The sequence below is a fragment of the Cnephaeus nilssonii genome (assembly GCF_951640355.1).
Source record: "Cnephaeus nilssonii genome assembly, chromosome: 20".
Taxonomy (NCBI): Eukaryota; Metazoa; Chordata; class Mammalia; order Chiroptera; family Vespertilionidae; genus Cnephaeus; species Cnephaeus nilssonii.
Genome location: NC_137091.1, coordinates 36,356,751 through 36,383,234, shown reverse-complemented (window position 1 = coordinate 36,383,234; position 26,484 = coordinate 36,356,751). Strand labels below are relative to the sequence as shown.

General features: G+C 42.5%; 2 protein-coding genes across 5 annotated transcripts in view; one reads left to right on the top strand and one right to left on the bottom strand.

Moving 5' to 3' along the window:
* The window catches only part of ZNF570 (zinc finger protein 570), a 31,957-nt gene extending 27,509 nt beyond the window's left edge, over window positions 1–4,448 (bottom strand). For 3 of the 4 annotated variants that reach the window (XM_079800001.1, XM_079799998.1, XM_079800000.1), the window contains exon 1: window positions 1,308–1,415. The gene's annotated coding sequence lies outside the window, so the exon portion shown is untranslated. Of the gene's footprint in view, window positions 1–1,307; window positions 1,416–4,334 lie in introns of those variants that run through there. The other variant, XM_079799999.1, reaches the window with a different exon arrangement.
* A 242-nt stretch (window positions 4,449–4,690) lies between these two features.
* ZNF527 (zinc finger protein 527) lies at window positions 4,691–25,892 on the top strand. Its single transcript, XM_079799997.1, has 6 exons — window positions 4,691–4,942; window positions 6,567–6,639; window positions 7,154–7,222; window positions 13,677–13,803; window positions 14,381–14,476; window positions 24,249–25,892. Exons 3-6 carry the CDS (start codon window positions 7,196–7,198, stop codon window positions 25,745–25,747), a joined length of 1,749 nt encoding a protein of 582 aa, XP_079656123.1. The 5' UTR covers window positions 4,691–4,942; window positions 6,567–6,639; window positions 7,154–7,195; the 3' UTR covers window positions 25,748–25,892.
* The last annotated feature ends 592 nt before the right edge of the window (window positions 25,893–26,484 follow it).

The following is a 26,484-nucleotide window of genomic DNA, read 5'->3' as shown; positions in this document are numbered from 1 at the left end:
ATATGCAGCCACTGTGGAAAGCAGTATGGAAGGTCCTCAAAAAATTAAAAATGGAACTCCCATTTGACCCAGTGATCCCATTTCTAGGAATATATCCCAAGAAACTAGAAACACCAATCAGAAAGGATATATGCACCCCTAAGTTCATAGCAGCACAATTCACCATAGCTAAGACTTGGAAACAGCCTAAGTGCCCATCAGCAGATGAGTGGATTAGAAAACTGTGGTACATCTACACAATGGAATACTAGGCTGCAGTAAAAAGGAAGGAACTCCTACCATTTGCAACAGCATGGATGGAACTGGAGAGCATTATGCTAAGGGAAATAAGCAGGTCAGAGAAAGATAAATATCACATGATCTCACTCACTTGTGGAATATGATGAACAACATAACTGATGAACAAAAACAGATACAGAGATAGAGACGCATCGATCAGACTGTCAAACCTCAGAGGGAAGGTAGGGGAGTGTGGGGGTAAGGGGAAGAGATCAACCAAAGGACTTGTATGCATGCATACAAGCCTAACCTATGGACACAGACAACAGGGGGGTGAGGGCATGTGCTGCGGGGGGGGGGGGGGGGGAGCGGCTGGGGAGAGGTCAATGGGGGGAAAAGGAGACATATGTAATACTTTGAACAATAAAGAATTTAAATTTAAATTTAAAGAGAGAGAGGAACATAATGGATACCTGGGGATTTATTTGCATAACCATTTAATCCATGCCTAAATCACTTCCTAATTTATTTTTTTAACAATAGATTTTCTAGACTTTATAAATAAAAACTCCGAGTAATATAATCATTTATAAAAGACAACACAACTAATAAATAACAACACCAAGATCAACTAAAGATCTGCCTGGCTCCACAGTCCTCCTCAATAGATCAGTGGTGGCACACAGTCTCGACCTCCGCAGATACTGATTCTTAAAAACGACAGCGTCAACCACCGTTTTACAGACATCACAGTCCGAGGCCACGGGTATGGACACAGTCTCTGCCCTCTCTCCCTGGCCCCCAACCTCCAAAACTAGGGTGTTACAACCGGCGGTCTGGCTCACAGCCCTCACGGAGCCGAGGGTAAGGGAACCAGGGGCAGAGAACACTCTCCCACCCCTGCTCACAGTCTCCCTCTCCGTGACACCAACCTCGGACCTCCTCGCACCCACAGTCACACAAACACGGTGTGTACCGCCCATGGAGTGACGGTCTCACACGGCACCACAGCAACTACCATGTCACACAGAGGAGCCCGGGCCCCACGGCCCGAGGACGCACAGGCCCCTCCTCAGCCCACTCCCTACCTGCAGAACTGAACGTCCTCGCCCCCAAGGCTCCGGCAATTTCTGCTAGGGCCCACCTACAGCCTGGGGTGCCTGATGGAACCCAGCCCCCGCTGCCCCGGAAAGAAGGGACAAAGCGGCCACCGACTAACGCACGCGGTGTCCACTGGGAAATGTAGTCCAGACCAGGAAAAAGCCCGCAGCAGACGCCGCGAAGTCCAACTGCACCGCCCTGAGGGTTCCAAACGCCACCCCCAGGTCCTCCCACGCGGGCCTCTCTTCCAGATCTCCCAAAAGAAGCCCCAAAGTCCCTATTCCTCCTAGCTCTGGGCCTGGGTACGCAACAGGGACTGAGCCAAGTTTCACACTAGATGGCTTCATGGCTAAGACTAAAGTGCGCGGGCACCAGGTCTCCAACCCTTAGAAACCCGGGCTGAAGAACTTAGAGCCCAAGATTAGCCGAAGGGCTTAGGGTTTGTGTGGGCTGGCTCCAGTGCTTTACACAAAGTGGGAAAAGGGGAGAGTTCCTAGAATTCCATAAGGAAACCCCCCAAAGTAGGTGTGTATGTGTGGGGGGTGGGAGGTTGGGGGAGCAGGGACTAGAGTGTGCACAAGTATTATACTTCCTCCCAGTCCCTAGGGGATTCTAGTTCAGGGAACAGCTTAGCTTGCAGATGGGGGGTGGGGGGGGGGGGTGGAGGGGGGACAGCGAAAGTGGGGATACAGTAGAAGGCATAACCGTTTGCATATGGTTCTGCTATTTGTGATTTAGTGTTGATGGGAGTGAACGTGACCCCTCTTCTTACATGGGACTTCTGCCAGGTATCTTCAAATTTCCCTTACTCCCTACATTCAGATAAAAATGTCACATTTCTAAAGAGGCTTTACCTGATCACAGCTCTCCCCTGGCACTTCATGACTCCTTAATGTAACTAACTCTATAACCCCTTAGAACAATAGTGTTTCTATTTTAAGTTTTTTATTTGCTTACTACAGGCTCGGTGCACCAAATTTGTGCACTGGCGGGGGGAGGGTAGCCCTCAGCCCAGCCTGCACCCTCTCCAATCTGGGACCCCTTGGGGGATGACCAACTGCCCCCAAGGGATCGGGCCTAAACCGGCAGTCAGACAACCCTCTCACAATCCAGGATTGCTGGCTCCCAACCGCCTGCCTGCCTGCAGGCCTGATTGTCCCTAACCACTCCCCTGCAAGCCTGATGGTCGCCTAACTCACCCCTGCCATCCTGATTACCCCCAACTGCCCTCCCCTGCAGGCCCAGTTGCCTCCAACTGCCCTCCCCTACTGGCCCGGTCGCCCCCAACTGCCCTTCCCTGCTGGCCTGGTCATCCCTAACTGCCCTCCCTTGCCAGCCTGGTCCCCCAACTGCCCTCCCCTGCAGGCCCCGTCGCCCCCAATTGCCCTCCCCTGCAGGCCCCGTCGCCCCCAACTGTTCTCCCTTGCAGGCCTGGGTCCCCCTCAACTGTCCTCCCCTGTAGGCCTGGGTCCCCCCACCCCCCACAACTGTCCTCCCCTACAGGCCTGATTGCCCCCAACTGCTCTCACTTGCAGGCCTGGTCCCTCCCAATTGCCCTCCCCTGCAGGCCATCTTGTAGCGGCCATCTGTGTCCACATGGGGACTGCCATCTTTGACCACATGGGGGCGGCCATCTTGTGTGTTGGAGTGATGGTCAATTTGCATATTACTCTTTTATTAGATAGGATTGCTCTCAGTGAGGAAGGGAAAGGAAGAGATAGAAACATCAATGATGAGAGAGAATCATTGATGGGCTGCCTCCTGCACACCCCTGCACAGGGGATACAACCCGTTCATGTGCCCTTGACTGGAATCGAACCCTGGGACCCTCCAGTCCACAGGCCAATGCTCTATCCACTGAGCTAAACCAGTTAGGGTTGAATACTCTTCTTACCCTGACTTCAACCTTTTCACTTCAGTTTGCCTTTACACCACTCAGTTTTAGCAAGAATTCTGTCAAGTTGGTTTAGCCAGAGTTCTTGATATGTGTTCACAATATCTAATTAAGTTCCTTATCCACCCAGATGATAATTGATCACCCTGGCCTCCTCTCAGCAAGAATCTTTTTGGTCATTCTAGCAAGAATTCCTCCCTATCCTGTGTCTTCTCGTAGTAATTTTCCATACACTGACCCCGCCCCCTCCCCCAACTTGCTCCTTTCCTATAAATCCCCAATTGTTCTTGCTGTATTTGAAACTGAGCTCAGTTTTATACTGATCTCTATTCCCCTATTGAAATAGTTGTTGAATTTTTTCTCTCTCAACCCCCCCCCCCCCCCACCCACTTCAACTACTGTTCAACTCTGTTTTTAACATCACTTCAGGGGCTCGCATTTGTCCTCCTGACTGTGGGCACTTTCTTCTTTTGTGCGCGTGTGAGTTGGGGGACCAGGCTAGCAAGGGAGGGCAGTTAGAGATGACCAGGCCAGCAGGGAAGGGCAGTTGGGGGCAACCAGGCCTGCAGGGGAGGTCAGTTGGGGGCGACCGGGCCAGTAGGGGAGGGCAGTTGGGGGCACCTGGGGGCAACTGGGCCTTCAGGGGAGGGCAGTTGCGGGTAATCAACATTTCTTAATGCTGGACACTAAAGTTGTAAAGTGAAAAGGTGGAAGCAGCAACAGGGGAAACTCCAGAGCTACCGGCTACAACATCAATGGCTCTGGTGCAAATGAGCATCTTCCTACCAGTGGAATCTACCTACCCTTCGGTGCCCACATCGCATCAGGTGCACGTAGAAAAGGGATATAAAAATGCAGCTAACAGTGACCCCGCCCGTGGCTGGGGGCGAGGGATGGGGCGAGGGATGGGGTGGGGATGGAAGAACCGTTAGAGCTGGAAACAAGTTACACACTGACACACATGAGGACTTCTTTCTGGGACTCAACCTTCAAGGCAAGACTAGAAACAAAGTTCCACCGCCTGTCGCGGGTCAACTGCGACCTCTAGAATAACAACACAGTGACAAAACCGGCCAAGCCCAAAACCCACCACAGAACTCACACAACCACAGTCACTCACATTCTCCGCGCGACAGCCCCGCGGGCTGTCACATAACGACTCCCAATCACCGGGCGCGATTTAAAACCCAGAAGCTTTCAGCACCAGCAGACCCTGTCGCCCTCCTGGTGCGCACAGCGGCCACCCCGAAGCACACAATCACGGACACTCGCAGCATCCCCGTGTCCTCACACGCAGTCGCTCAGGGTCCTCCGAGGGCCCAGGGCCGCCCGGAGAGGCACTGGGCTCTGCGGCACCGCACCTAAGGCCGCCGGGAACGCCGGCGCGAAGCAGAGGCGGGCCTTGGGCCCTCTGGGAAATGTAGTTTAGCAAAGAACGTGGCTGCGCAAAGCCTTCTGGGGCTGGAGGTCCGCGGAGTCTCGAGGAAAAGCTGAGACAGTCTGAACCCGTGTAGCTGTAGGTTTCCCCGGCCGATTTCTGGGGTCCAGCGCGCCTCCGCCTCCGCCCTTCTCCGCCCCGCTGGGGATTCTGGGAGGCGACGTCGCGGGTCTCGGGTGGCTCGTCGGGTTTCCAGAACCCGCGGGGCTGGGAGGTGTGAGCTGGGCCTGGCTTCGCGCGGGAGCGAGAAGTGAGCTGGGGTGGACCACATGGGACAGGACGACGACCAGGTGGGTGTCATTGGGTGACTGTGTGACAGGCTACAGGTGTGATAGAATGTGATTTTGTGTGTCACCGCGCGCGCGCGTGTGTGTAATTGTCTTATCACCACCTGTAACTTTGTGTTAATGTGACTGTGTTTGTGTATGACATTATGGGTGTGATGGGGTGAGAATTCGTGTGACTCACGAATGTGTGAATGTGTGATTGTGAGTTACAGGAAGGTTAAAATCACTTGCCCAGGTTCACACGGTTAATAAGGGACAAAACGGGGATTAGCTCTCGAGTCCTTGCTTTTAATTACCAAAGTAAAAAAATAGAGGCCCTGGGTTCTAAGGGTGTTGTCGGCGGTCTTGCAGCAGGAACCTCTGGAACATGAGAACTAAATCTGGTTCTCTTCCTTCAGCCCCTTTGTGAACCCAGTCCGAGGACATGGTGGTGAGACCATTCTCAAATTGGCTGCCGGTGCGATGGGAAATCGCACCCTGAAAGCTCAGTCTTCCTCTCCTTAGGCCATGGAATTGGAGATGTTAACATTTTCCTCGTCATGCTCTTTTATGTTTGGCACTGAGAGAGGTTGATCCGCAGCTCTTTTTCTGATGTACTAAGTGAGCTAAATTTTTGGTTCTGACTTTCTCAGTTAATAAAGAAAAATATTCTCGTTTCCTTTCCAAAATGTATGAGCATCTAAGTGGAAACAAGGATCACTTCTGTATGCCAAGAGTTGGGCTCATGCAATCTTGACAGTAAGGAAAAAAAGTTTCTGAGAAGTGGATTAAGTTGCCCGAGGACATACAGACAATGGGTGAAGGAGTAGAGAGTCTGGGAGCAGATTGTGGGCTATATAATGCCCAAGTCTTTAACACAACTTTTTTTCAGCTGGTTCACCTCAAACTTGGAAAATATTACCCAAAGGATACACAGCTTTTTTTTTCAAATAAAAATTTAAAATACATTTCTTTTATGCAGATACTACTTAGGGCACTCAGATGCAGAGAAGACTTCGATTTTCCTCTCAGGTTACAAAGGCTTTTATGAACAATTTAAAGCTGCATTGCACTAAGGAAATAACTTGGTTAGAGACTGAGTTGGCTAGTGCAGAGTAGCCCAGAATTAGGGTGTCATGTAGCCTACATTTTAGGTCAAGCACAACTATTCTCATTTTCAGAATGGAGAAATGTAAGCTCTGAGAGTACAAGGAACATATTTGAGGATGTGGAGTTTGTTACTGGTTTAGTGTTAAAATTTGGCATTGACTTCATTTCTGTGGAGTAATAGTGGTAATATATGCCATTCCTAAAGATGCTTCTCTAAGAAATATATGGCATTGATTTCTCAGTTTATATTGAATATTTCTCATTCAAGCATTGTGGTCTCTTGAAAGAGAACCAGTGTTTGAGTCACACTATAGCCTTGACTCTTATGACTTCAAGTTAGTTTTTAAACTTTTTTGAACCTCAATTTCACTTGTTGGTAAAATGGGGATAATAACACCTATCTTTGCAGTTTTGTGAAGATTAAATAAGTTAATGACAAATACAACATATTACATATTACAGGAGGCACAGTAAGATTTATTTATTCACTTACCAAATATTTTTTGAGAATGTAACAATGATTTTTGTATTATTGTAGCACTAGAGATATACCAGTGGACCCAAAAAATCCTAGCCCTCTTAGATCTACACCACTGATTGGAAAGACAACTGTAAGTACTATGTTAGAGCGTGTTAAATTCTAAGAAGAAAAATAAATCAAAATAAGGGAAAAAAGACTGGAAAGCCCTCTGATATGGTGACAACTGAGCACAGATAGGAATGAAGAAAGGGAGTGAGACATGTCCAGGCAATAGGAAAAGCAAAGGCAACAAGCAGCCTTGAAGAAAGACTGCACACAGTGTTTGAGGAACTATAAGGAAACCTGTGTACCTAGAGTAGAGTAAGCAAGGGGGGAAATAAGGTCTAAGGGCCAGCCAGGGCCAGATCATACTTCCTTGTTAGCCATAGGATGGATTTTAGATTTTGGTGAATTCAGGCTATATGTTATTATCAGTCAGAACTTCAGGGATTAATATCAGTTTTGGCCTTTTTCTCAGATCTTGGAAATGAGTAGGGCTGGGGTTGTGGGGGCCACAAGATGGGCGATAGTTCTGTCTTTGTAAGTCTAAGATCAGCAACATAGGGATGGTCTGCCATTTTTCTTCCTTAACTCTCCCTTTTTAGGACTTTGTTCTCCAAAAGAGAAAATTGAAGAAGGAAGGAAGAATGGCTGTTGGATTGTGTGAATCCCAGGTAAGTTGAGGTTTTCACTTTGTTTCCAGAAATGCTACCTCATTTTTTAGGACTTTGGAATACAGAGAGAGTCACAGATAGCCCAGATAGCCCTCTCTCCACCATCCTATCTAATAAAGAGGGAATATGCAAATTGACTATCATGCTGTCACAAAGATGGCAGCGCCCATAGCCACAAGATGGCGGTGCCCAGTCCCCTCAGCCCCGCCGGAGTCCCACAGTCCTTTCAACCTAGCCAGGGCCGGGGGTGTGGGCAGGGGTGTGGCAGGCGCATGGTGTGGCCAGACTAAACCTCAGCCCCCAGGGCCGGCCTGAGGCGCAGGCAAGCCTTGGATGGCGGCTGCCCAGCTGCCCAGGGCCGCCAGAGGCTCAGGTAACAAGGGCTGGCCAAGGTTTGCACTGCCGGCAGTGGCAACAGCAGAGGTGTGATGGGGGCGTCACCTTCCCCTGATCGCCGGGTCACCACCCGCCCATGAGGGCTCCAGGACTGTGAGGGGGGCAGGATGAGCTGAGGGACCCCCCTCCAGTGCATGAATTTTCATGCACCGGACTGGGCCTCTAGTCTATAATAATAAAAGCATAATATGCTAATTAGACCAGACATCCTTCCTGACAAAGCCAGGGCTGTGACGGAAGCCCGGGTCCTGGGTGCCAGAGGGAAACCGGTCCCAGCAGCTGGGGGAAGAAAGGCCTACTCTTGCATGAATTTCCTGCATCGGGCCTCTAGTTTTTTCATATAATCCTTCCATGAGACAATTTTTAAAATAACATTTTACTCAATGTTATACTCAAGCATGTGATGAAACTTGTATGTGAATGTTTATAACAGTTTTATTCATATTTGCCCAAACTGGAAACAACCCAAATGCCCATCATGGTGAATGGATAAACAGACTGGTTTATCTGTTCATTGGAATATTACTCAGCAATAAAAAGGAGTGACTACTGACTGATACATGCAACAATGTGGATGAATCATGCAGACATTACGGTGAAGGAAAGAAGACAGGAAGCATATACTATATTTGTCAGGTCCAGTCAGGAGCCTGAACCCACACAGTAATTTGAAGAGAGAGAAGCATCAATCAGACTGTCAAACCTCAGAGGGAAAGTAGGAGAGGGTGGGGGTAAGGGGGAGGGATCAACCAAAAGACTTGTATGCATGCATATAAGACTAACCAATGGACACAGACAACAGGGGGGTGAGGGCATGAGTGGGGAGGGGTTTAGGGGGTTAATGGGGGGATGAGGACACATATGTAATACCTTAATCAATAAAGAAATTTAAAAAAATGAAGAGATAATGCTAAATATACATTATGCATTATAGCAGGGGATTGGAGTAAGAGGGATTGGCTACTAAGAAATAAAGAGAATGCTAAAGAAAAAAGAAACAGCAGATAGAAGAAGCAGTCACTAACCCTAAGAGCTAAGATAGAGAACTCGATGACATCCCAGGATCCTGATCTCACAGGAAAACCCTTGGCCTTGACTCACTAAAGGGCAAAGGAGTCTCTATGGTGCTGCACTTGTGGAACCTGCTGGAATCCACCCTCTGGAACTTACCAGAAGTCAGTTCTCCAGGGCGCTAGAGAAAACAGTTCACAAAGAATTGTCTCACCAGAGGCACTCGGCTAGGAAACTGCCTGAGGTGGGTGCCTGAGGAAGGTGCTGGCTCCCAACCACTGGAGAAGCAGGAACACTGTGGGATTGGGCTGGAGAAGCCGCCTGCCCTGGGGAACCATGTCTGGAAGTTAGAAGCAAAGCCGTTTCCTCTTGCAGCATCTCCCTAGCTCCCTCTACTGGAAAAAGTTAACATTACGTCAGTCCGCAAAGGAAAAAGATTGAAAGGGCCAAACTCCAGTTTAGCAACTTGCAACTGTGAGGCCGTAAATCGATAACTGGCACACCATATTGCTAGAAACCAAGATCAATAGTAATTAATATAAATGTGAGGAGTCCACCAGAAGGCTGAGTTTGGACTCCCTTTGATATTCACAGGGTGAATATTTACATTTTATTACCTACTGCTGACTCAATGGCCTAAAGCGAACTCACCCCAAACCTGATAATCTTACTGTTTTACTAAACATTACCATTGATATGTCTGTTTGCATTTCTAAAAGGCAGTTGTGTATTCTAGTAAATAAAAGCAGTTGGGAAAGGAACTTGACTACTACAGTTGAGCTTTTCCCTGGTTTCCCCCCATAATCAAATTAGTATTTCTTGTCTTGTGTATCAGTTTGTGCGTCAGCTCCTTCTCCAAGCCTTTGAACCCCAAAGCCACGCTGGCTGTGGCTTTTCACACCATATGATTCCATTTATGTGAAATTCTAGAAAAGAAAATGGAATTATAGTGACAGAAGGCAGATTGGTAGTTGCCTTGGAGTGGGGGTTGGAGTTGACGGTGAAGGAGCAGCCCTTTTGTGGTGACAGAAATGTCTAGTCGCGTGTTTGTATGCAGTTATTAAAACTCAAATGCATACATTTGAAACGTGTGCATTTTGCTGGATATAAATTATGTACCAATAATGGTAATTTCTTTTTTTAAGGTACCCGTTCTGTAAAAAAAAAAAAAAAAGAATTGAGTTCTATATATTAAGTTTGAGAGACCTATTGCATATCCAAGTGGAATGTTGATTGAGAGTCATTAGTGTATTTATTTATTTTTTATTTTTTAAAATATATTTTATTTGATTTTTTTTTTTTACAGAGAGGAAGGGGGAGGGATAGAGAGTTAGAAACATCAATGAGAGAGAAACATTGATCAGCTGTCTCCTGCACAACCCCCCACTGGGCATGTGTCCGCAACCAAGGTACATGCCCTTGACCGGAATCGAACCTGGGACCCTTCAGTCCGCAGGCCGACACTCTATCCACTGAGCCAAACCGGTTAGGGCAAGAGTCACTAGTGTATTTAAAGCCATACACAGGACAGGATGAGATTACCTTGAGGTTAGGACTATGGTAAATGTAGATAGGAAAGAGGTCAAGGACTGAATTTAGGGCATTCATCATTTAGAGGCTGACAAGAAAAGGAAGAACCAGCAAAAGAGACGGAGCAGGATTGATGTAGAAGGAGAACCAGAACCAGAACTCCTGTAAGTCAAGAGTAGAAAATTTTCAAGGTGATGATCAACTGAGGTACATTATTCTGAGAGAAATTGAGGCAGATGAAGACTGAGAACTGACTGCTGGATTTAGTAACATGGAAGCTGCTGATAAAAAAAGAGCTACTTTATAGAGTGATTTGGATGAAAGCATCATTGCAATAAATGTAAAAGAGAATAGAGGGCTTAAAAGTGAGAATAGAGACAGATCAAAAGAATATTGGACACATAAGAGGTACAGGCAGGCTCTGGAAGTAAGCTTGAAGCCATTTGAGTGGGAATTCTGGAAACTCAAATACCCAGAGCATGTCTATGAGCTCTGGACAGGCATGTCCAATAATGTACCCATTAGCCACATGTGACTACTCCAAATTGAGATGTGCCATATAAATATAAAATACATACTAGACTTTGAAGATTCAGTAAAAAAGGAATGTAAAGCATTAATACTTGCATATTTATTACAGGTTGAAATAACATTTTAGATATATTGGATTAAATAAAAATATTACTAAATTACTTATTGCATATACCTTTTTAATGTAGCTACTGAAAAAGTTTAAATTACATTTGTGGCTCATGTTGTATTCTGTTGGACATCACTGATCTAAACAAGTCTTTGGAAGACTTTTGTTATTATTTTTTAATTTTTATTTTTTTCTTTATTGATTAAGGTATTACATATTTGTCCTTATTACCCCATTGCCCCCCCACCCCCCACTCATGCCATCACCCCCCTGGTGTTTGTGTCCATTGGTTAGGCTTATATGCATGCATACAAGTTCTTTGATGGATCTCTACCTTACCCTCACCCTCCCCTATCTTCCCTCTGAGGTTTGATGGTCTGATCAATGCTTCTCTGTAGGGAGTGATTATAGGGTTAAGTCTCAGACTGACCTGCTGGCAAAGCCGAAAACAAGTCCCAGCTTAGAGGGCACCGCCCTCTTAGCATAATTAAGCTTGATCTTGTGACTGCTCCCTAGATCTTTTCTGGATAGCTAATGGGCTGTGGGGATGCAGCAAGTGTTGCCAACACAAGTGAAACTTACAAGAACATTGTAAATTACCTTGTTTACCTCTGACTATAAAATAAAGCATCAGCTTGCAGTCTGGATCTGTTCTCTGGTCTCAGTCACGCACCGATGATCCACCTAGACCCAGCTTATTCTCTTTGTCTTTTCTTCATCTTTTGCCGGCCCTCCCTCAGGCTTGCCGAACCCTTGGCTGTGCTGGTGCGGCACACTTCTCTGTCTCTGGGTCTGTTTTTGTTCACCAGTTTATTTAAATTATATTCATTATATTCCACTAATGAGTGAGATCATGTGATATTTATCTCTCTCTGACTGCCTTATTTCGCTTAGCATAATGCTGTCCAGTTCCATCTATGTTATTGCAAATGGTAAGAATTCCTTCTTTTTTAATGCAGCGTAGTATTCCATTGTGTATATGTACCACAGTTAAGACTTTTGTTATTAAAAAGAGTAGAGAAATGGGACAATAGCCAGAATGAGATCATGGAAAGAAATTTGTTTATCTCTTTATAGATGGAAATATTGTATTAGTTTGTATACTGATAGGAATAATTCAGTAAAGTGAGAAAATACTGGTAATACAAGGGAGGTTCTGATATCTCCATGATGTTTACAAGGGAGAAAGGAGACAATGTCCTTGATTAGACAAGAGGAGGGATTGGTCTTATATAGGAAGCCTAGAGTTTTATCTGTAGTAACAGAAGGAAGGCAGAATATATGACTACAGATACAGGTCAGTAAACATATATGGTGGGCTAGAGCAGGGGTCGCCAATCGGTAGTCCATGGACTACTGGTGGTCCGTGAGGTCTGAAAGGTTGGTGACTGCTGGGCTAGAGGATGAAGAAGTTCAAAGTGAGAACAGGGGAGTACTTGGTGGTAGTTAGACAGTATGAAATAGTCGTCAGGGTGTGGGAGAGTGAATTTATTAAGGAAGTATAGTAGAGTTGCCTAGTGGTGTTTTTGTTGGATCTCTGGTAATATCCTAGAAGCACATTGGATCAACATGTTAATTAGTCAGGGTTCTGGTAAGAAACTCAAAGGGAACTATTTACAAGTATATAGAAAAACTACAAAGGATAGTGCTATACCTTGGGGTTTACTGAGTTTAGGCCTGAACCCAGAGAAAGAGATACCTGACAGCCACTGAGGCCTTTGATTGAAGGACAGAAATCACACAGGGTGGTGTTACAAGGAGGGAGCCAGGGGGAAAAATGTTGAGCCTTGCTCACTTCCCTCCCATATCTTGCATGTGATTTTTAACCCAACTGAAAATGGAGTAGGAAAAAGGAGTCTCTTGATGTCATCAATATAGGTTAGCCTTCTGCAATGCAGAAGTGTAGAGGGCTACATGAAAGTTATGTAACACTATGTAGTTGTATGTTTTCTTTTCTCTAGGCACGTTTATTCATATTTTAGTGTAGAATAACCATATTTGTGTAGAATAACCATATTTCATATTTTATTATTTTTAATAAAAAATGAGACCATTCAATGCAAAATGGAACTGCCATTTTTAAGCATTGAGTACTTTTCCTTCATATGGATGTACATTTGAATCTTCACTAAGGAGCAAATATTTCTTGAGTATTTACAATGTGACAGGTTTTATAATAGACACTGGATATACATGAGCTTATAAAACATGTATTCTTCCACTTATACAGCTTGTTATATCAGTGGTACAGCTTAAATTCTAATTTTTGGACATGTAAGTTTTTTCCAGATTTTTAAATATGACCTTCCAATTTAAATCTCTTCACATATGCTTCATTATTTCTTCAAGATACACTCATGGAAGTTTTCCTCACATACAGAGTCTAGACCTTCTTTCATTACTCTGAGCCAGGTGATACCCCAGTTTGGGGAATATAAAAGGATTCTGCCTGTAAGAATGTCTTGATACTTAGTATATGTAACATAAAACTTTGCCTTTATTCATATACTTTCATGTCATAAATTCATGTTTCATGTTATAAGCTAAGTTTTTCTTTGTATATTTCCTTTCTCTTTTGCAAAAATTTATTATTTTCAAGGGATGTCTGTTTTTGATATGTCCCCCTTTTTCTTAAAACCTGGGCATGTATTTGTTACCCAATAATCATTTTCCTTGGACCAATTAGACCTTTGAACTCTGGCAGAACTCTTTTTTTCTTCTTCTTTTCTTTCTTTTTCTTTCTTTTTTCTTTCTTTTTTCTTTCTTTCTTTCTTTCTTTCTTTCTTTCTTTCTTTCTTTCTTTTTTTTTTTTTTTTTTGGCTATGACTGTATGGGAGCACTTGACAAACAAGATTTTTTTTTTTTTTTTAATTTCAGGAGTTGGTAACCTTTAGGGATGTGGCTCTAGATTTTTCCCAAGAAGAGTGGGAATGGCTGAACCCATCTCAGAAGGATTTATACAGAGATGTCATGTTGGAGAACTACAGGAATTTGGTATGGCTTGGTAAGGATGTCTCCCCCATAACTCAAAACCTTCCCTCTAGGGTGTTTTTGCTTCCTCCATTGGGAATATTTAGTGGTTAGCTGAATTTCTACTTCTATTCCCAGGGAATGATTTGAAGTAGTTTTTTAGTGTTTGAAATGAGTAACACCCTTTGCTGTAGAATGATGGTTTGGAATAGCAGTATCAGTGTGGCATGGGAATTTGTTAAATTGCAAATTATGGGGTCTCATTCTAGACTGTGGAATCAGAAACTCTGGGAATAAGCCCAGTAGTCTGGGTTTTAATGAACCCTCCAAATGATTCTAATGCCCATGAAAGTTTGAGAACTATTGTGGTTTCTGATTCAATAAGTCTGGGTTAGGGACTGGGAATATGTATTTCTGATGTTACTAGGTGATGGTTCTTTTGCTCTAGCACTTTGAGAACCACTGCTATGGAAGAAGTTTCATCTTCTTCATCCTCCATTCTCTAGCCCTTTCTCTAGTATCCTTTCTTGCCTAATGACCAAGAGATATGAGTCCTAGAACAGCTATAGCATATTCTGCCTCTCCCGCTTTCATTTTTCTTCTGTATACAGGACTCTCCATTTCCAAGCCCAACATGATCTCCTTATTGGAGCAAGGGAAGGAACCTTGGATAGTGGAGAAAGAGATGTCAGGTGGTCAATATACAGGTGAGTGATGGGAACTGGGTAGGGCAGGCTGTTGTAAGGTTTCAGTCCAAGTGGTCATGATCAGGCTGCCCTGGTTCCAGAAGAAAACTGAAATCTCTTTAGCATGAACTTCCCTGAAACCTCATCTACACCTTCATTTTTTTTCCTTCCTATATATTTTAAATTATATTCGCTCTAATACTTCTACCTATACTCTGAATTCCAGTCTTTCCCAGCTCTTTTTTCCTATTTATAGTCAGAATTGTATACATTTATAGATTTATTTTCATGAAAGTTATTATCCAAGTTATATATGCACAGTGTTTAAAGAGTCAAGTGGTTTTATAAGACTTATTCCTTTAAAAAAGACAGTCTCTTGCCCTGCTTCCCAGTTTCCCTCTCCCTATAGCGATCCACTTTCTTTTATTTTGCAGTTTCTTTTGGTGTTTCCTATTTTGTGATTGTTTTTTTAAGTTTAATCTTTATCAATATTTTCTCACCAAGAAAATAATAATTTAGTACTTTTTTATCCCGAGTCCAACACATATGCACATGCGTGCACACACACATACATATATCTCCTATGCCCCAATCTCTGTCTCACCAAAATCATAATTTTGATTGAAATCAGTGTTTACATTACTATGAATTTTAAATGCTTGTCACAGCAGTGCTGTACATATAAAGATTACTTTTTTCTGTAAACTTCTTAAAATTCATTTTTACTAGTATTTTGCATGACAGTTAACATACAATATTATATTAGTTTCAGGTGTACATTCCAGTGATTAGACATTATATAACTTACTAAGTGATCATCCTATTAAGTTTCATATCATCTGACACCATACATAGTTATTAGAATACTAGAGGCCTGGTGCACAAAATTTGTGCACAGGGTATGGGGCTCTCAGCCCAGCCTGCACCCTCTCCAATCCGGGACCCCTTGGGATCAGGCCTAAACCAGCAGTCGGACATCCCTCTCACAATCCTGTACCGCTGGCTCCTAATCGCTTACCTGCCTGCCGGCCTGATCACCCCTCACTGCCTCTGCATGCTGGCCTGATCACCCCTAACTGCCCCCCCCCCCCCCACGCTGGCTTGGTCGCCCACACAGCCTGCTGTTCAGTCGTTTGGTCGTCCCTCACTAACACCCTGCTGGCCTGTGAAGGCAGCCATCTTGTGAAGGCGTGAGGGTTAATTTGCATATTACCTCTTTATTATATAGGATTATTGACTATATTTCCTATGCTATACTTTATAACCCCATGACTGTTCTGTAACTACCAATTTGTACTTCTTTTTTTTTTTTTTTTTTAATTTCTTTATTGATTAAGGTGTCACATATTTGTCCTCATCCCCCCATTCCCATCCCACACCCCTCCCCATGGATGCCCCAACCCTCTGTTGAACTTAAGCATTGGTTAGGCTCATATGCATGCACACAAGACCTTTGGTTGATCTCTCCCCCCTCCCCCCACCCTCCCCTATCCTCCCGCTGAGGCCCGATAGTCCGATCGATGCCTCCTTGTTTCTGGTTCTGTTCTTGTTCATCAGTCTATGTTGTTCATCATTTCCCCTAGATGAGCGAAATCATGTGTCACTAGAGATATACTTATAAGAATTGAATGTGCGACGAGCAATAATAGTTATGCTGACAGGCAAATGAATCAGTCTGTAGTGAGTTTCTTTCTGGACCAACAGTTCTTTTGAGACCTGATGTGGCTTCTTCTTTATATCCTTAGCTATAGGACTTCTGTTTTAGTTGGGATTTGGCTGTTAAGAATGATGGTTGTTCTTTAGTTTAGTTGTAATTTTGATGTGGTTGTGAGAGGATGTAAGTACTGCATTTAACTACACTGCCATTTTGACCAGTCTTCTATATAACTTTTTATTGTGCCTGTAGTTAATAATTGTCCAGGGGCCTTTTATATTTGTTTTTCTGCTTAGTTTAAGACACTCAGACACATTAGGTGATCTGCTGATTTCATCATCCAGGAGAAATTTTCTCAGAATCTTCATATATACATTACTGAACAAATGGGTCATTATATCTGCAGCTACTGAATCTGGGTTTAATCTGATGTTTTCTCATGATTATATTGATGTGTAATGCATTTTTTTAAAAAGTGCCACAAAAATAATGTTATGTTCCTCTCAGGGCATCATAATGTTGATATGTCTTATTATGGATGATGCTGACGATGATTAATGGGTGAAAGTGGTGTCTGCCTCATTTCTCCATTGTAAGATTACAGTGTTTCTATTGTAATTAATAAATATGTTGGGGGAGATACTGTGAAACTATTCAGATTCTTCTAAAACTTTTGTTAACTAATCTTAGCCTCCATTGGCTTAATGGATCTTATCTGCAACAGTTATTACTGTCCTGACCTAATGAATTTTTTCACTTCCCTCTTATGTTAATTAGGATTGTTCTGTAGGGCAGAGCTGTTCCTTCTCTCCCATTTTGTTATATATTCAATTATTTCTTTATGTTTATGGAATCATGGGTTTTTATTTTTTCTGAAGTAAATCCAATGAATCATTATTTAGTTGCTAAAATTGTTCTGGGTTTGCCATTTGGCATCTCCTTCAAGTTAGTTTCTTTGACCTTTTAACATGTTCCCATCATTTTTGAGCACTTGCTTTGCAATTCCAGGTGTTCCAACTTCATCTTGTTTTACTTACCCCAGCCTTGAATCAACCACTTTCCAAAGAGTCCTGCTTCCTTTTTTATTTTTTTGAAATAATTAGAAATGAAGGTCTGGGCATTAAGTGTGCTCAGTGCTACTGGGATGTCATTGCTTCTAAGCCCTCACCACAGATTGAGCTGAGAAATATATGTATTACACACATACACACATATAGACATACACACACATCTATGTTTTTGCCTCTATCTTTTTATATATTAAAACTATCTATTTATATTGATATAATGATTCTAGTCCTGCTTCACAGTGTTTATTGTAGCCTTCTTCCTTTACTTATTTGTAATTTCTTTTTATGACAATGAGAAACAATGTATTTACTTATTTGCTCAATTTTAATATTTACATAAAGTCAATTTCAGAATTTCCCATCTATTTCTCTTTGAGAAACAAATTTACCAACTAGATTACACTATTTTTATATGGTTCTTTTTTGTTTCTTTAATCTTACAGTATTTAGTCAATGTACTATATTTCAAAGTTACTTAGGTTAGTTTTTTTAGGTTCCCTTGTTACTGTTTGTGTTCTAATTTTGATTCCTACCACATCCTCTTTGGTTTTAATTGTAGTGTTTTACTTATTTGTTTATTTTTGGTCTCTGAAACATTACTGTGCTATAACAAATAAAATCAGAGCTCTTTAAGAATGTATCTTCAGAAATGTGTTGCTCCCTTCTCATCCCTACTATCCTATTTTTATTCCCTACTTCTTTGTACCCCTTTCTTACTCACCCCTTGTAGATTACCAGTCTCTTTATTTTTGGGATTGTTCTCTTTATGTTTCTTTTGCACAAATGAGCAGATACATATGTAGTTTCTTGTATCTCCTTGTATGCTACATGAAAAGTAGCATACAAGGAGATACCTTAGATTATCTGCATTTTGTTTTTTCACTTAACTATATGTTAGAGGTTGTCTCTGTACCCCTGGCTCTTGTCTTGCTTGTAGGAAAGAATTCAAACAAGAGACAGTGCCAAATAGCAGCAAAGCATGCTAGAGTTTATTTGTAAAAAAGGAAATACACTCAGATATAGTTCCAGCTTAGCTGGCCAAAGTCTAACCAAGTGCCCTGCTCATTTTGACCTTTGAAATTTTATACTCCGGAGTTGGGTTGTGAAAAAAAACACACACAAAAAACCTCCTCAGGTTTCAAGTTGGCCCCACCCGGATATTAAGCTATCTGTTAGACTACATCCTGGAGGAGGTTTCAAGTCTCCCCTTCCTCACTCTTGGGTTGGCTAACTCTTGGTTAATTCTTGTTTGCCATGTCTCCCATGTCCCATAGATCTTAACTATTCTGATTCATGTCTATCCAGCTACCTACTCTAACATTCCCCCCATTAATTGATATAGACCAAATTCGCTTGGGAAGTTGAGGGACACAGTTCTGGCTTCTGAATCTACTACCTGCTGAATTTGGACCTAGAACTGTATTTGCCCAATATCCTTCGCTCTCTGTCCACGGTGGCTACATTGGGGTAGAGTGGAAGTGCTGTGCAGCCTGGTCCAATAGATTTTGATGTATAGGTTGATAGCCTTGTTGAGTCATCATTTGTAGATGTATTGCTGTATGCAGGAGGAATAAAAGCCGTTAGTCTGTGTCCAACATCCCAGGATTTCTTTGCTGTTTGGATCATCTATGGCAGTGGTCGGCAAACTCATTAGTCAACAGAGCCAAATATCAACAGTACAATTGAAATTTCTTTTGAGAGCCAAATTTTTTAAACTTAAACTATATAGGTAGGTACGTTGTTATTAACTTAATTAGGGTACTCCTAAGCTGGCCTTTGCTAAAAACTCAAGGGGCCAAAGAGCCGCATGTGCCTTACGAGCCACAGTTTGCCGACCACTGATCTATGCGAATGGCCCTACCTCCCCAGGGAAATTGGTGATTTTGGACATTTAGCTTATCAGCTTATTCCCATGCCATTCGACATACTAATTCCTTTCAGTTGAGGACATAGCTTCCTATAGAAGAAGGCTTAGATCCCTCCCAAGTTACATCAAAAGTTGCTGTAACTTTTCTCCATTCATTTATAAATTTGTCAGGATCATCAGTGACACTTCTACTTTGTCCTTTATATTCATTAGGTACTACATAGAAAATGGAACCCAGTACCTTAGTGATACCCTGTAGTCCTGCTGCCTGTTGTAATGGGACAAAAGACGTTTAACTAGGATTCCATGGTATGGGGAGCTGGGCCCCCGGAAGAGGAGTATGGTGTTTGTTCAGGAGTCATTGCCTATGTGACTTCTGTTGACATTATTTCTTCCTCTAAGTGGGTTTTAGGAACATGGGTCATTTCAGCAAGTATTGCAGGATCTATCTGGCAGCCCTTGCATAAATTTAGGTCATTCCTTAAGGCCTTAAAGGCCTGGACAAAAGGAACCTCTGTCCAATTGCCTTGTCAGTGACAAAATTGGTTAATTTATAAGATGGTATTAAAATTCAGCTTGCCATTCTTAGTCCATATCTCTTGATCCTCTAGTTTGTATTGGGGCCAACCCGTATTATAGAAAAATACTAATCTCTTTTACTTTAAAGTCTGGGGGTTCAAATTTATTCCAGCTCTTTTAAGATGCATCCCAGGGGCGAATCTTGGGGAATAGATGAAATGTTCCTCATCTCTAAGAGAATAGAGGAGAAAAGTGCTAGGGAATGTTCAGGCATCCCCTTACAGGCATCCTCAAACTACGGCCCGTGGGCCCCATGTGGGTGTTTTTGCCGTTGTTTTTTTGTTTTGTTTTGTTTTGTTTTACTTCAAAATAAGATATGTGCAGTGTGCATAGGAATTTGTTCATCGTTTTTTTAAAACTATAGTCCGGCCCTCCAACGGTCTGAGGGACAGTGAACTGTCCCCCTGTTTAAAAAGTTTGAGGACCCCTGCATATCCTTACCTTTACCCTGCTGAGGAGTAGGCATCCCAAACTCCTAGCCTCCCTGGGCCTTGGATTAGCTGGCCTTACCACGTGCTCCACCTCCAGCCCCTTCCTCATTGGGCATGGGAATATTCTCTGTCCTACATGTTGTTGCCAGAGTCACGTAACTTCTGCGGGATTTGTTCCTTTTGGATGCACCCCATAGTGTCTTATTTTCTTATATTCCCAATTATTGCACCTATAGCTCTGCCATTGCCCTTGCCTTTTATAAAATTAAAGGTGGTTAATCGGGCCAGTTTACCCAGTGAAGGAATTCTTCCTATGTCTCGTGTCATCCTAAAATGGAAGGAAAAACTATGAAGCCAATATTGTTGATTGTATGAATGGTAAATTTGTTATTCAAAATAGCTTTCTAGCCTCCCTGGCATCCCCTCTCCCAGCTTCTGCAGGTTCATGTATATTACATGATGAAAGAGGTATGGAAGTCCCCTTCCACTCAAGAGTAAAGTAGGAGTTAGGACCCAGGGGTAGGTTTCCCTAAAAGTACAGAGAAGACATTCCTTGCTATGTCTATTAGCTTTTTCTAAATACCTAGAACATTTTGTGAAAGTGTTATAGTCAGGAATCAATCCTCTTACTAGGAAGGAAAAGTCCCTGATCCTATTTTCTATGAGCGGAAAATGAAAATAACTATGGGTACTTGGCACAGAAGGTGAGAGGCTGCATCCCGTAGGCATGAAGTTCAGGGGCCTCCATTGACAGGCCAATAATCCTATCCTATATAATAAAGAGCTAATATGCAAATGGTCATCACAGTGTCGAGGCTCAGAACACAATACTGGGGAGAGAGGAATGGGGACCAGGCAGGCTGTGGCCCGGGAGAGGGACAAGCCACCCACCCTGCGGTCCTGGATGCCAGTGGCTGTGCCTGCAGCCAGGGAGAGGGACAAGCCACCTGCCCCACAGTTCCAGGTGTCAGCACCTGCAGCTGTGGCCTGGGCAAAACCGCCTGTTCACAGTCTGGGTACCTGCAGCCGGCCAGAAGGAGGGAAGCACAAGAATCCTGGATCCTGGATGCAGGGTGAGGCAGAGGCGGTTAGAGGCAATCAGGCCAGCAGGGGAGCAGTTAGGGGCGATCAGGCAGGCAGGCAGGCGAGCAGTTAGGAGTCAGTGGTCCTGGATTGCGAGAGGCAGTCAGACATCCCCCGAGGGGTCCTGGATTGGAGATGATGCAAGCAGGGCTGAGACTCTCCCCACCCCCGTGCATGAATTTTGTGCACCGGGCCTCTAGTAAGTGAATAAAAAGCCTCTCTAATAAAAAGCATTAGGGCCTTAACCTGCTCTCCTAGAGTTTTAGGCTGATGTAATTTCCAGGCACAAATTAAAAGCTGCCTGTTAAGAGGTTCAGGTCAGTGTGTTGCCTGGCAATGTTGAAGAATACATGTTAAAAGTAGAACCTCATCAGTGTTCTTAGAGAAGAATCCTTTGAATCTCTCTGTCCCATGATGTTTTCTTTTAGCTTTTTGACAGATGCAACATAAACCCAGAATGCAATTTCTACATTCAGGAGCCTGCAAATAATGACAATTTTACTTCTTCCTTTCCAATTTGGATGCTTTTTATTTCTTCTGGTCTTATTGCTGTGGCTAGGACTTCCAGTACTATGTTGAATAAGAGTGATGAAAGTGGACATCCTGTCAAGATTCTTATCTTAAGGAAAACACTTTTAGTTTTTCCCCATTGGGTCTGATGTTGGCTGTGTGTTTGTTTTATATGACTTTTATTATGTTGAGATATGTTCCCTCTATTATCACTTGGTTGTGAGTTTTTATCATAAATGGGTGCTGGATTTTTATCATATATATATGCATAAATGGGTGCTGGATTTTGTCAAATGCTTTTCTGCATAAACAAAATGAAGGATAGAAATCATATGACCATATATATATATGGGGTGTATCATGTTAAATGATTTGTGGATATTGTACCAATCTTGCATCCCAGGAATAAATCCCACTTTATCATGGTGTATGATATTTTTAATGTATTGCTGGATCCAGTTTTCTAATATTTTGTTGAGGATTTTAGCATCTATGTTCATCAGGAATATTGGCCTATAATTTTATTGTTGTTGTTGTATCTTTATCTGGTTTTGAAATTAGAATAATGTTGGCCTCATGAAATCACCCAGGGGTTTTCCCTCTTAGAGTTTTTTGGAGTAATTTAAGAAGGATAGATGTTGGTTCTTTTTTGAATATTAAGTAAAATTCACTTGTTAAGACATCCAGTCCAGGACTTTAGTCTGATGGAAGGGTGTGTGTGTGGTGTTTTTTTTTTTTTTTCCTGCTTCATTTTCATTAGCTGTAATTGGTCTGTTCAGATTTCCTTCTTTTTTTCTTGATTCCATTTATATTGGAAGATTGTATGTTTCAAGAAATGTATGCATTTCTACCAGGTTGTCCAATTTGTTGGCACATAGTTCATAATATTTTCTTATTATTCTTTGTATTTCTGTGGTGTAATTTGTTACTCTCCTCTTCCATTTCTGCTTTTATTTATTTGGCTCCTCTTTTTTTCTTGATCAGTCTAGTTAAAGGTTTACCAATCTTGTTATCCTTTCAAAGAACTAGCTCTTGGTTTCATTGTCTTTTGTATTGTTTATGTGGGGTTTATTTTATATTCTATTTCACTAGAGATTTATTCTTGGTAAGAGGGACTATAGTGTTCATGAGAGATAGATACAGAAGAGGTTTAGGAGAATGGGTGAGGAAACAGAAATAGTTGTACTTCTATAGAAAGAAAGATCAACAGTGTGGACCTAACAGAAAATAAGTGAACAAAGTCCTCTCAGGCCTGGGTTGAGATAGGGGTCCAGGTAGGATAATAACCATAGCTGTACTTAGGAAGAACTAACTGGTGGGTGTAGGGGCTTTCTTTGAAGAAGAGAGTATAAAGATGCAGATGAATAATATGTTCTTGCGTTCCAATTTTGTACTGACCTAGTATGGAGGCAGCTTTATTTTCAGCAGATGGTAAACAGTTAATGGAAAAGACTGTTATCTAATTAACCCAAAAATAATAACATGTGCATTTCTAAAATAATCACTAAGTTCTTCAAAACATGAAAATGACTCCATCATGGAAATAATTATTATATTTTGGAAACTTTATCAAAGACTTGAAAATCATTTTGTTGGTGAAGCTTGAGTATGAAAATCAAGCTCATATTCCCCGGGAATTATTCCTTAACTAAGAGAGAGTTTTGATCTCTGATTTTCTGACATTTATACTACTCATAATCAGTATCATACTAACTAATTCTTTATGTGGCATATTGAATTTTTATGCACAGAATTTTCTCTTTATTAATAGAGTTTTACAAAAGAAAGACCTGTGTCTCAGACATTTTTCTCCTTTATTAGGTGCTCTAGTAGTAGATTCTAAATAGTTGAATATATCATTTGATTATTGTGGTGTGTCAGAAAAATAACTGTCTCATTTTACTCTTTTTGAGATCATCTTTTAAACAATAGTTTTCTATCTCTTTTATAGCAACCAATATCCTCTCCTGAAAATATTAAGTATATACTCTGAGGCATCATTTTTATCTCAATGTTGATAAATGCTGACTTTTAGATTCCTTCTAGACACTGAGGGGAGAAAAATTTCCCTCTCTGGTCTGATAAAATTTTAGAAGTTGTTGATCATTTAGTCAGGATTCAGAGATTCAACAAAATGCTGCCATTGCCCTAGGTACTAGATGCAACAAAAAGAAGAAAAATAAGTAAACAATCCATACCCTTATGGATCTTTTCATCTTATGAATAGGACTGGATAGTGCAGGATGGCCTGGAGACTTTAAAGACTAGAGGCAGGGAAACTGTGATTATGATCTACACAGTTGTCTCCAAATCTTTATCTTTTTGGCATTTAATTTTGTCTACTTATTGATGTCTTGCATTTAACCTTTTTCCCCAGTCACCTCCTCATTACCAGCACATATACCTTCCTCTAGCAGCTCTCTTCATTCTTTGTTCTTTCTTTGTATTTTGTTTATATTGCATAACCTAATTTGAGAGATGTCAGAACCATGTGCTTTCTTTCCTCATTCCTCCAATTAATTCTTCAATTTCTTCTATAATAGTTTGCTTTCTCCTTGCAAAGGATAAAAGATAAATTTGCTTTCTTTATATTTTTCAGACTGGGATTCTTGGTACGAAATTAAGGAATTATCTCCAAAATGGTACATTGATGATGAAGAGGAAATATCTCAGAGCATAGTAATGGAAAGACTAATAAGTCATGATGTTGAATGCTCCAGTTTCAGAAAAACTTGGAAATGTAAGTGTGAATTTGAGAAGCAGCATGGAAATCAGGAGAGGCATTTCAAGCAAGTGGCAAGTCTTAAGGAAATCTATGCTATGAAAAGAGACAATGACTATAATAATTCTGAAAAAAGTGTTATCTTGAAGTCAGTACTTTTATCGCATCAGAGAGTTCCCACAGTACAGCCAGTACATAAATTTGATATTTATGATCAAATTTTCCCCCCAAATTCAGTCCCAGTGGAGCATAAAAGACAACATGCTGAGAGGGAATCTATAATAGGTAATAAATATGAAAAATTTAACCAGAGTTCATACCTTAGTAAATATAGAGGAATTCCTCCTGGGGAGAAACCTTATGAAAGTAATGATTTTTCAAATCTCTTAAGTTTCCACTCATTACTTACTCAACGTCAAACAACACATTTTGGAAAATTACCCAATGAATGTGGTGATTCCTTTAGCTGTTACTCATTCTTTACTCAACCTCAGATAATTCGCAGTGCAGAGAAACCACATGCATGCAATGACTGTGGAAAAGCCTTTAACCATGATGTTCACTTCTTTCTCAGTGAACATCAGAGAACTCATATTGGAGAGAAAACATATGAATGTAAGGAATGTAACAAAGCCTTTAGACAGAGTGCACATCTTGCTCAACACCAGAGAATCCACACTGGAGAAAAACCCTTTACATGCAATGAATGTGGAAAGGCCTTTAGCCGTTTTGCCTTCCTTGTTGAACATCAAAGAATTCACACAGGAGAGAAACCATATGAATGTAAGGAATGTAACAAAGCCTTCAGACAGAGTGCACACCTTAATCAACATCAGAGAATTCACACAGGAGAGAAACCCTATGAATGTAATCAGTGTGGAAAAGCCTTCAGCAGACGCATAGCCCTTACTCTGCATCAAAGAATTCATACAGGAGAGAAACCCTTTAAATGTAATGAATGTGGGAAGACCTTTGGCTATCGCTCACACCTTAATCAACATCATAGAATTCATACTGGAGAGAAGCCCTATGAGTGCATCAAATGTGGGAAGTTTTTCCGAACTGATTCACAACTTAATCGACATCATAGAATTCATACTGGAGAGAGACCTTTTGAATGCAGTAAATGTGGGAAAACCTTTAGTGATGCTTTAGTTCTAATTCATCATAAGAGAAGTCATGCAGGAGAGAAACCCTATAAATGTAACAAATGTGGGAAGGCCTTCAGTTGTGGCTCATACCTTAATCAACATCAGAGAGTTCATACTGGGGAGAAACCCTATGAATGCAATGAATGTGGGAAAGCTTTCCATCAGATCTTGTCCCTGAGGCTACACCAGAGGATTCATGTTGGGAAAAAAACCTATAACTGCTAATGAATGTGGGAATGATTTTAGCTGTGCCTCAGCCCTTAGACAGCATCAGTAAATTCATAATTAAACTCTCTGATTATAACAAGTACTAGAGGTCTGGTGCATGCACCAGTGGGTCCTCGGCCAGGCCTGCGGGATTGGGCTGAAACAAGCTCTCTGACATCCCCCGAGGGGTCCTGGATTGTGAGAGCGCACAGGCCAAGCCGAGGGACCTCACTGGTGCACGATTGGGGCTGGGAGGGATGCGGGAGGTTGGCCAGCCAGAGAGGTACTGTGGGAGGACTCCAGGGCATGTCTGACACATCTCGTTCTGTCCCAATTGGACGGACCCCAGCAGCAAGCTAATCTGGTCAGAGCTTCTTCCCCTTTGTGGTGAGTGCACATCATCACGACTGGTTGATTGTCTGCCCCCTGGTGGCCAGTGCACATCATAGCAAGTGGTTGAGTGGCCTTAGCATATCATTAGCATACTAGAGGCCCGGTGCACGAAATTTGTGCACAGGGAGTGGGGGGGGGGTATCCCTCAGCCCAGCCTGCACCCTCTCCAATCTGGGACCCCTCAAGAGATGTCCAACTGCCCGTTCACCCCCTAACCACTCCCTGCCAGCCTGATCACCCACTAACCACTCCCCTGCCAGCCTGATTGATGCCTGACTGCTCCCCTCCTGGCCCAATTGCCCCTAACTTCCCTCCCCTACAGGCCTGGTCGCCCCCAACTGCTCTCCCCTACTGGCCCAAGT

Coding starts and splice junctions, on each gene's coding strand:
- ZNF527 (XM_079799997.1), top strand. CDS start 7,196: ATGGCTGTTGGATTGTGTGAATCCCAG. Junction 7,223..13,676: donor TTGGATTGTGTGAATCCCAG/GTAAGTTGAGGT, acceptor TTTTAATTTCAG/GAGTTGGTAACCTTTAGGGA. Junction 14,477..24,248: donor GTCAGGTGGTCAATATACAG/GTGAGTGATGGG, acceptor TATATTTTTCAG/ACTGGGATTCTTGGTACGAA.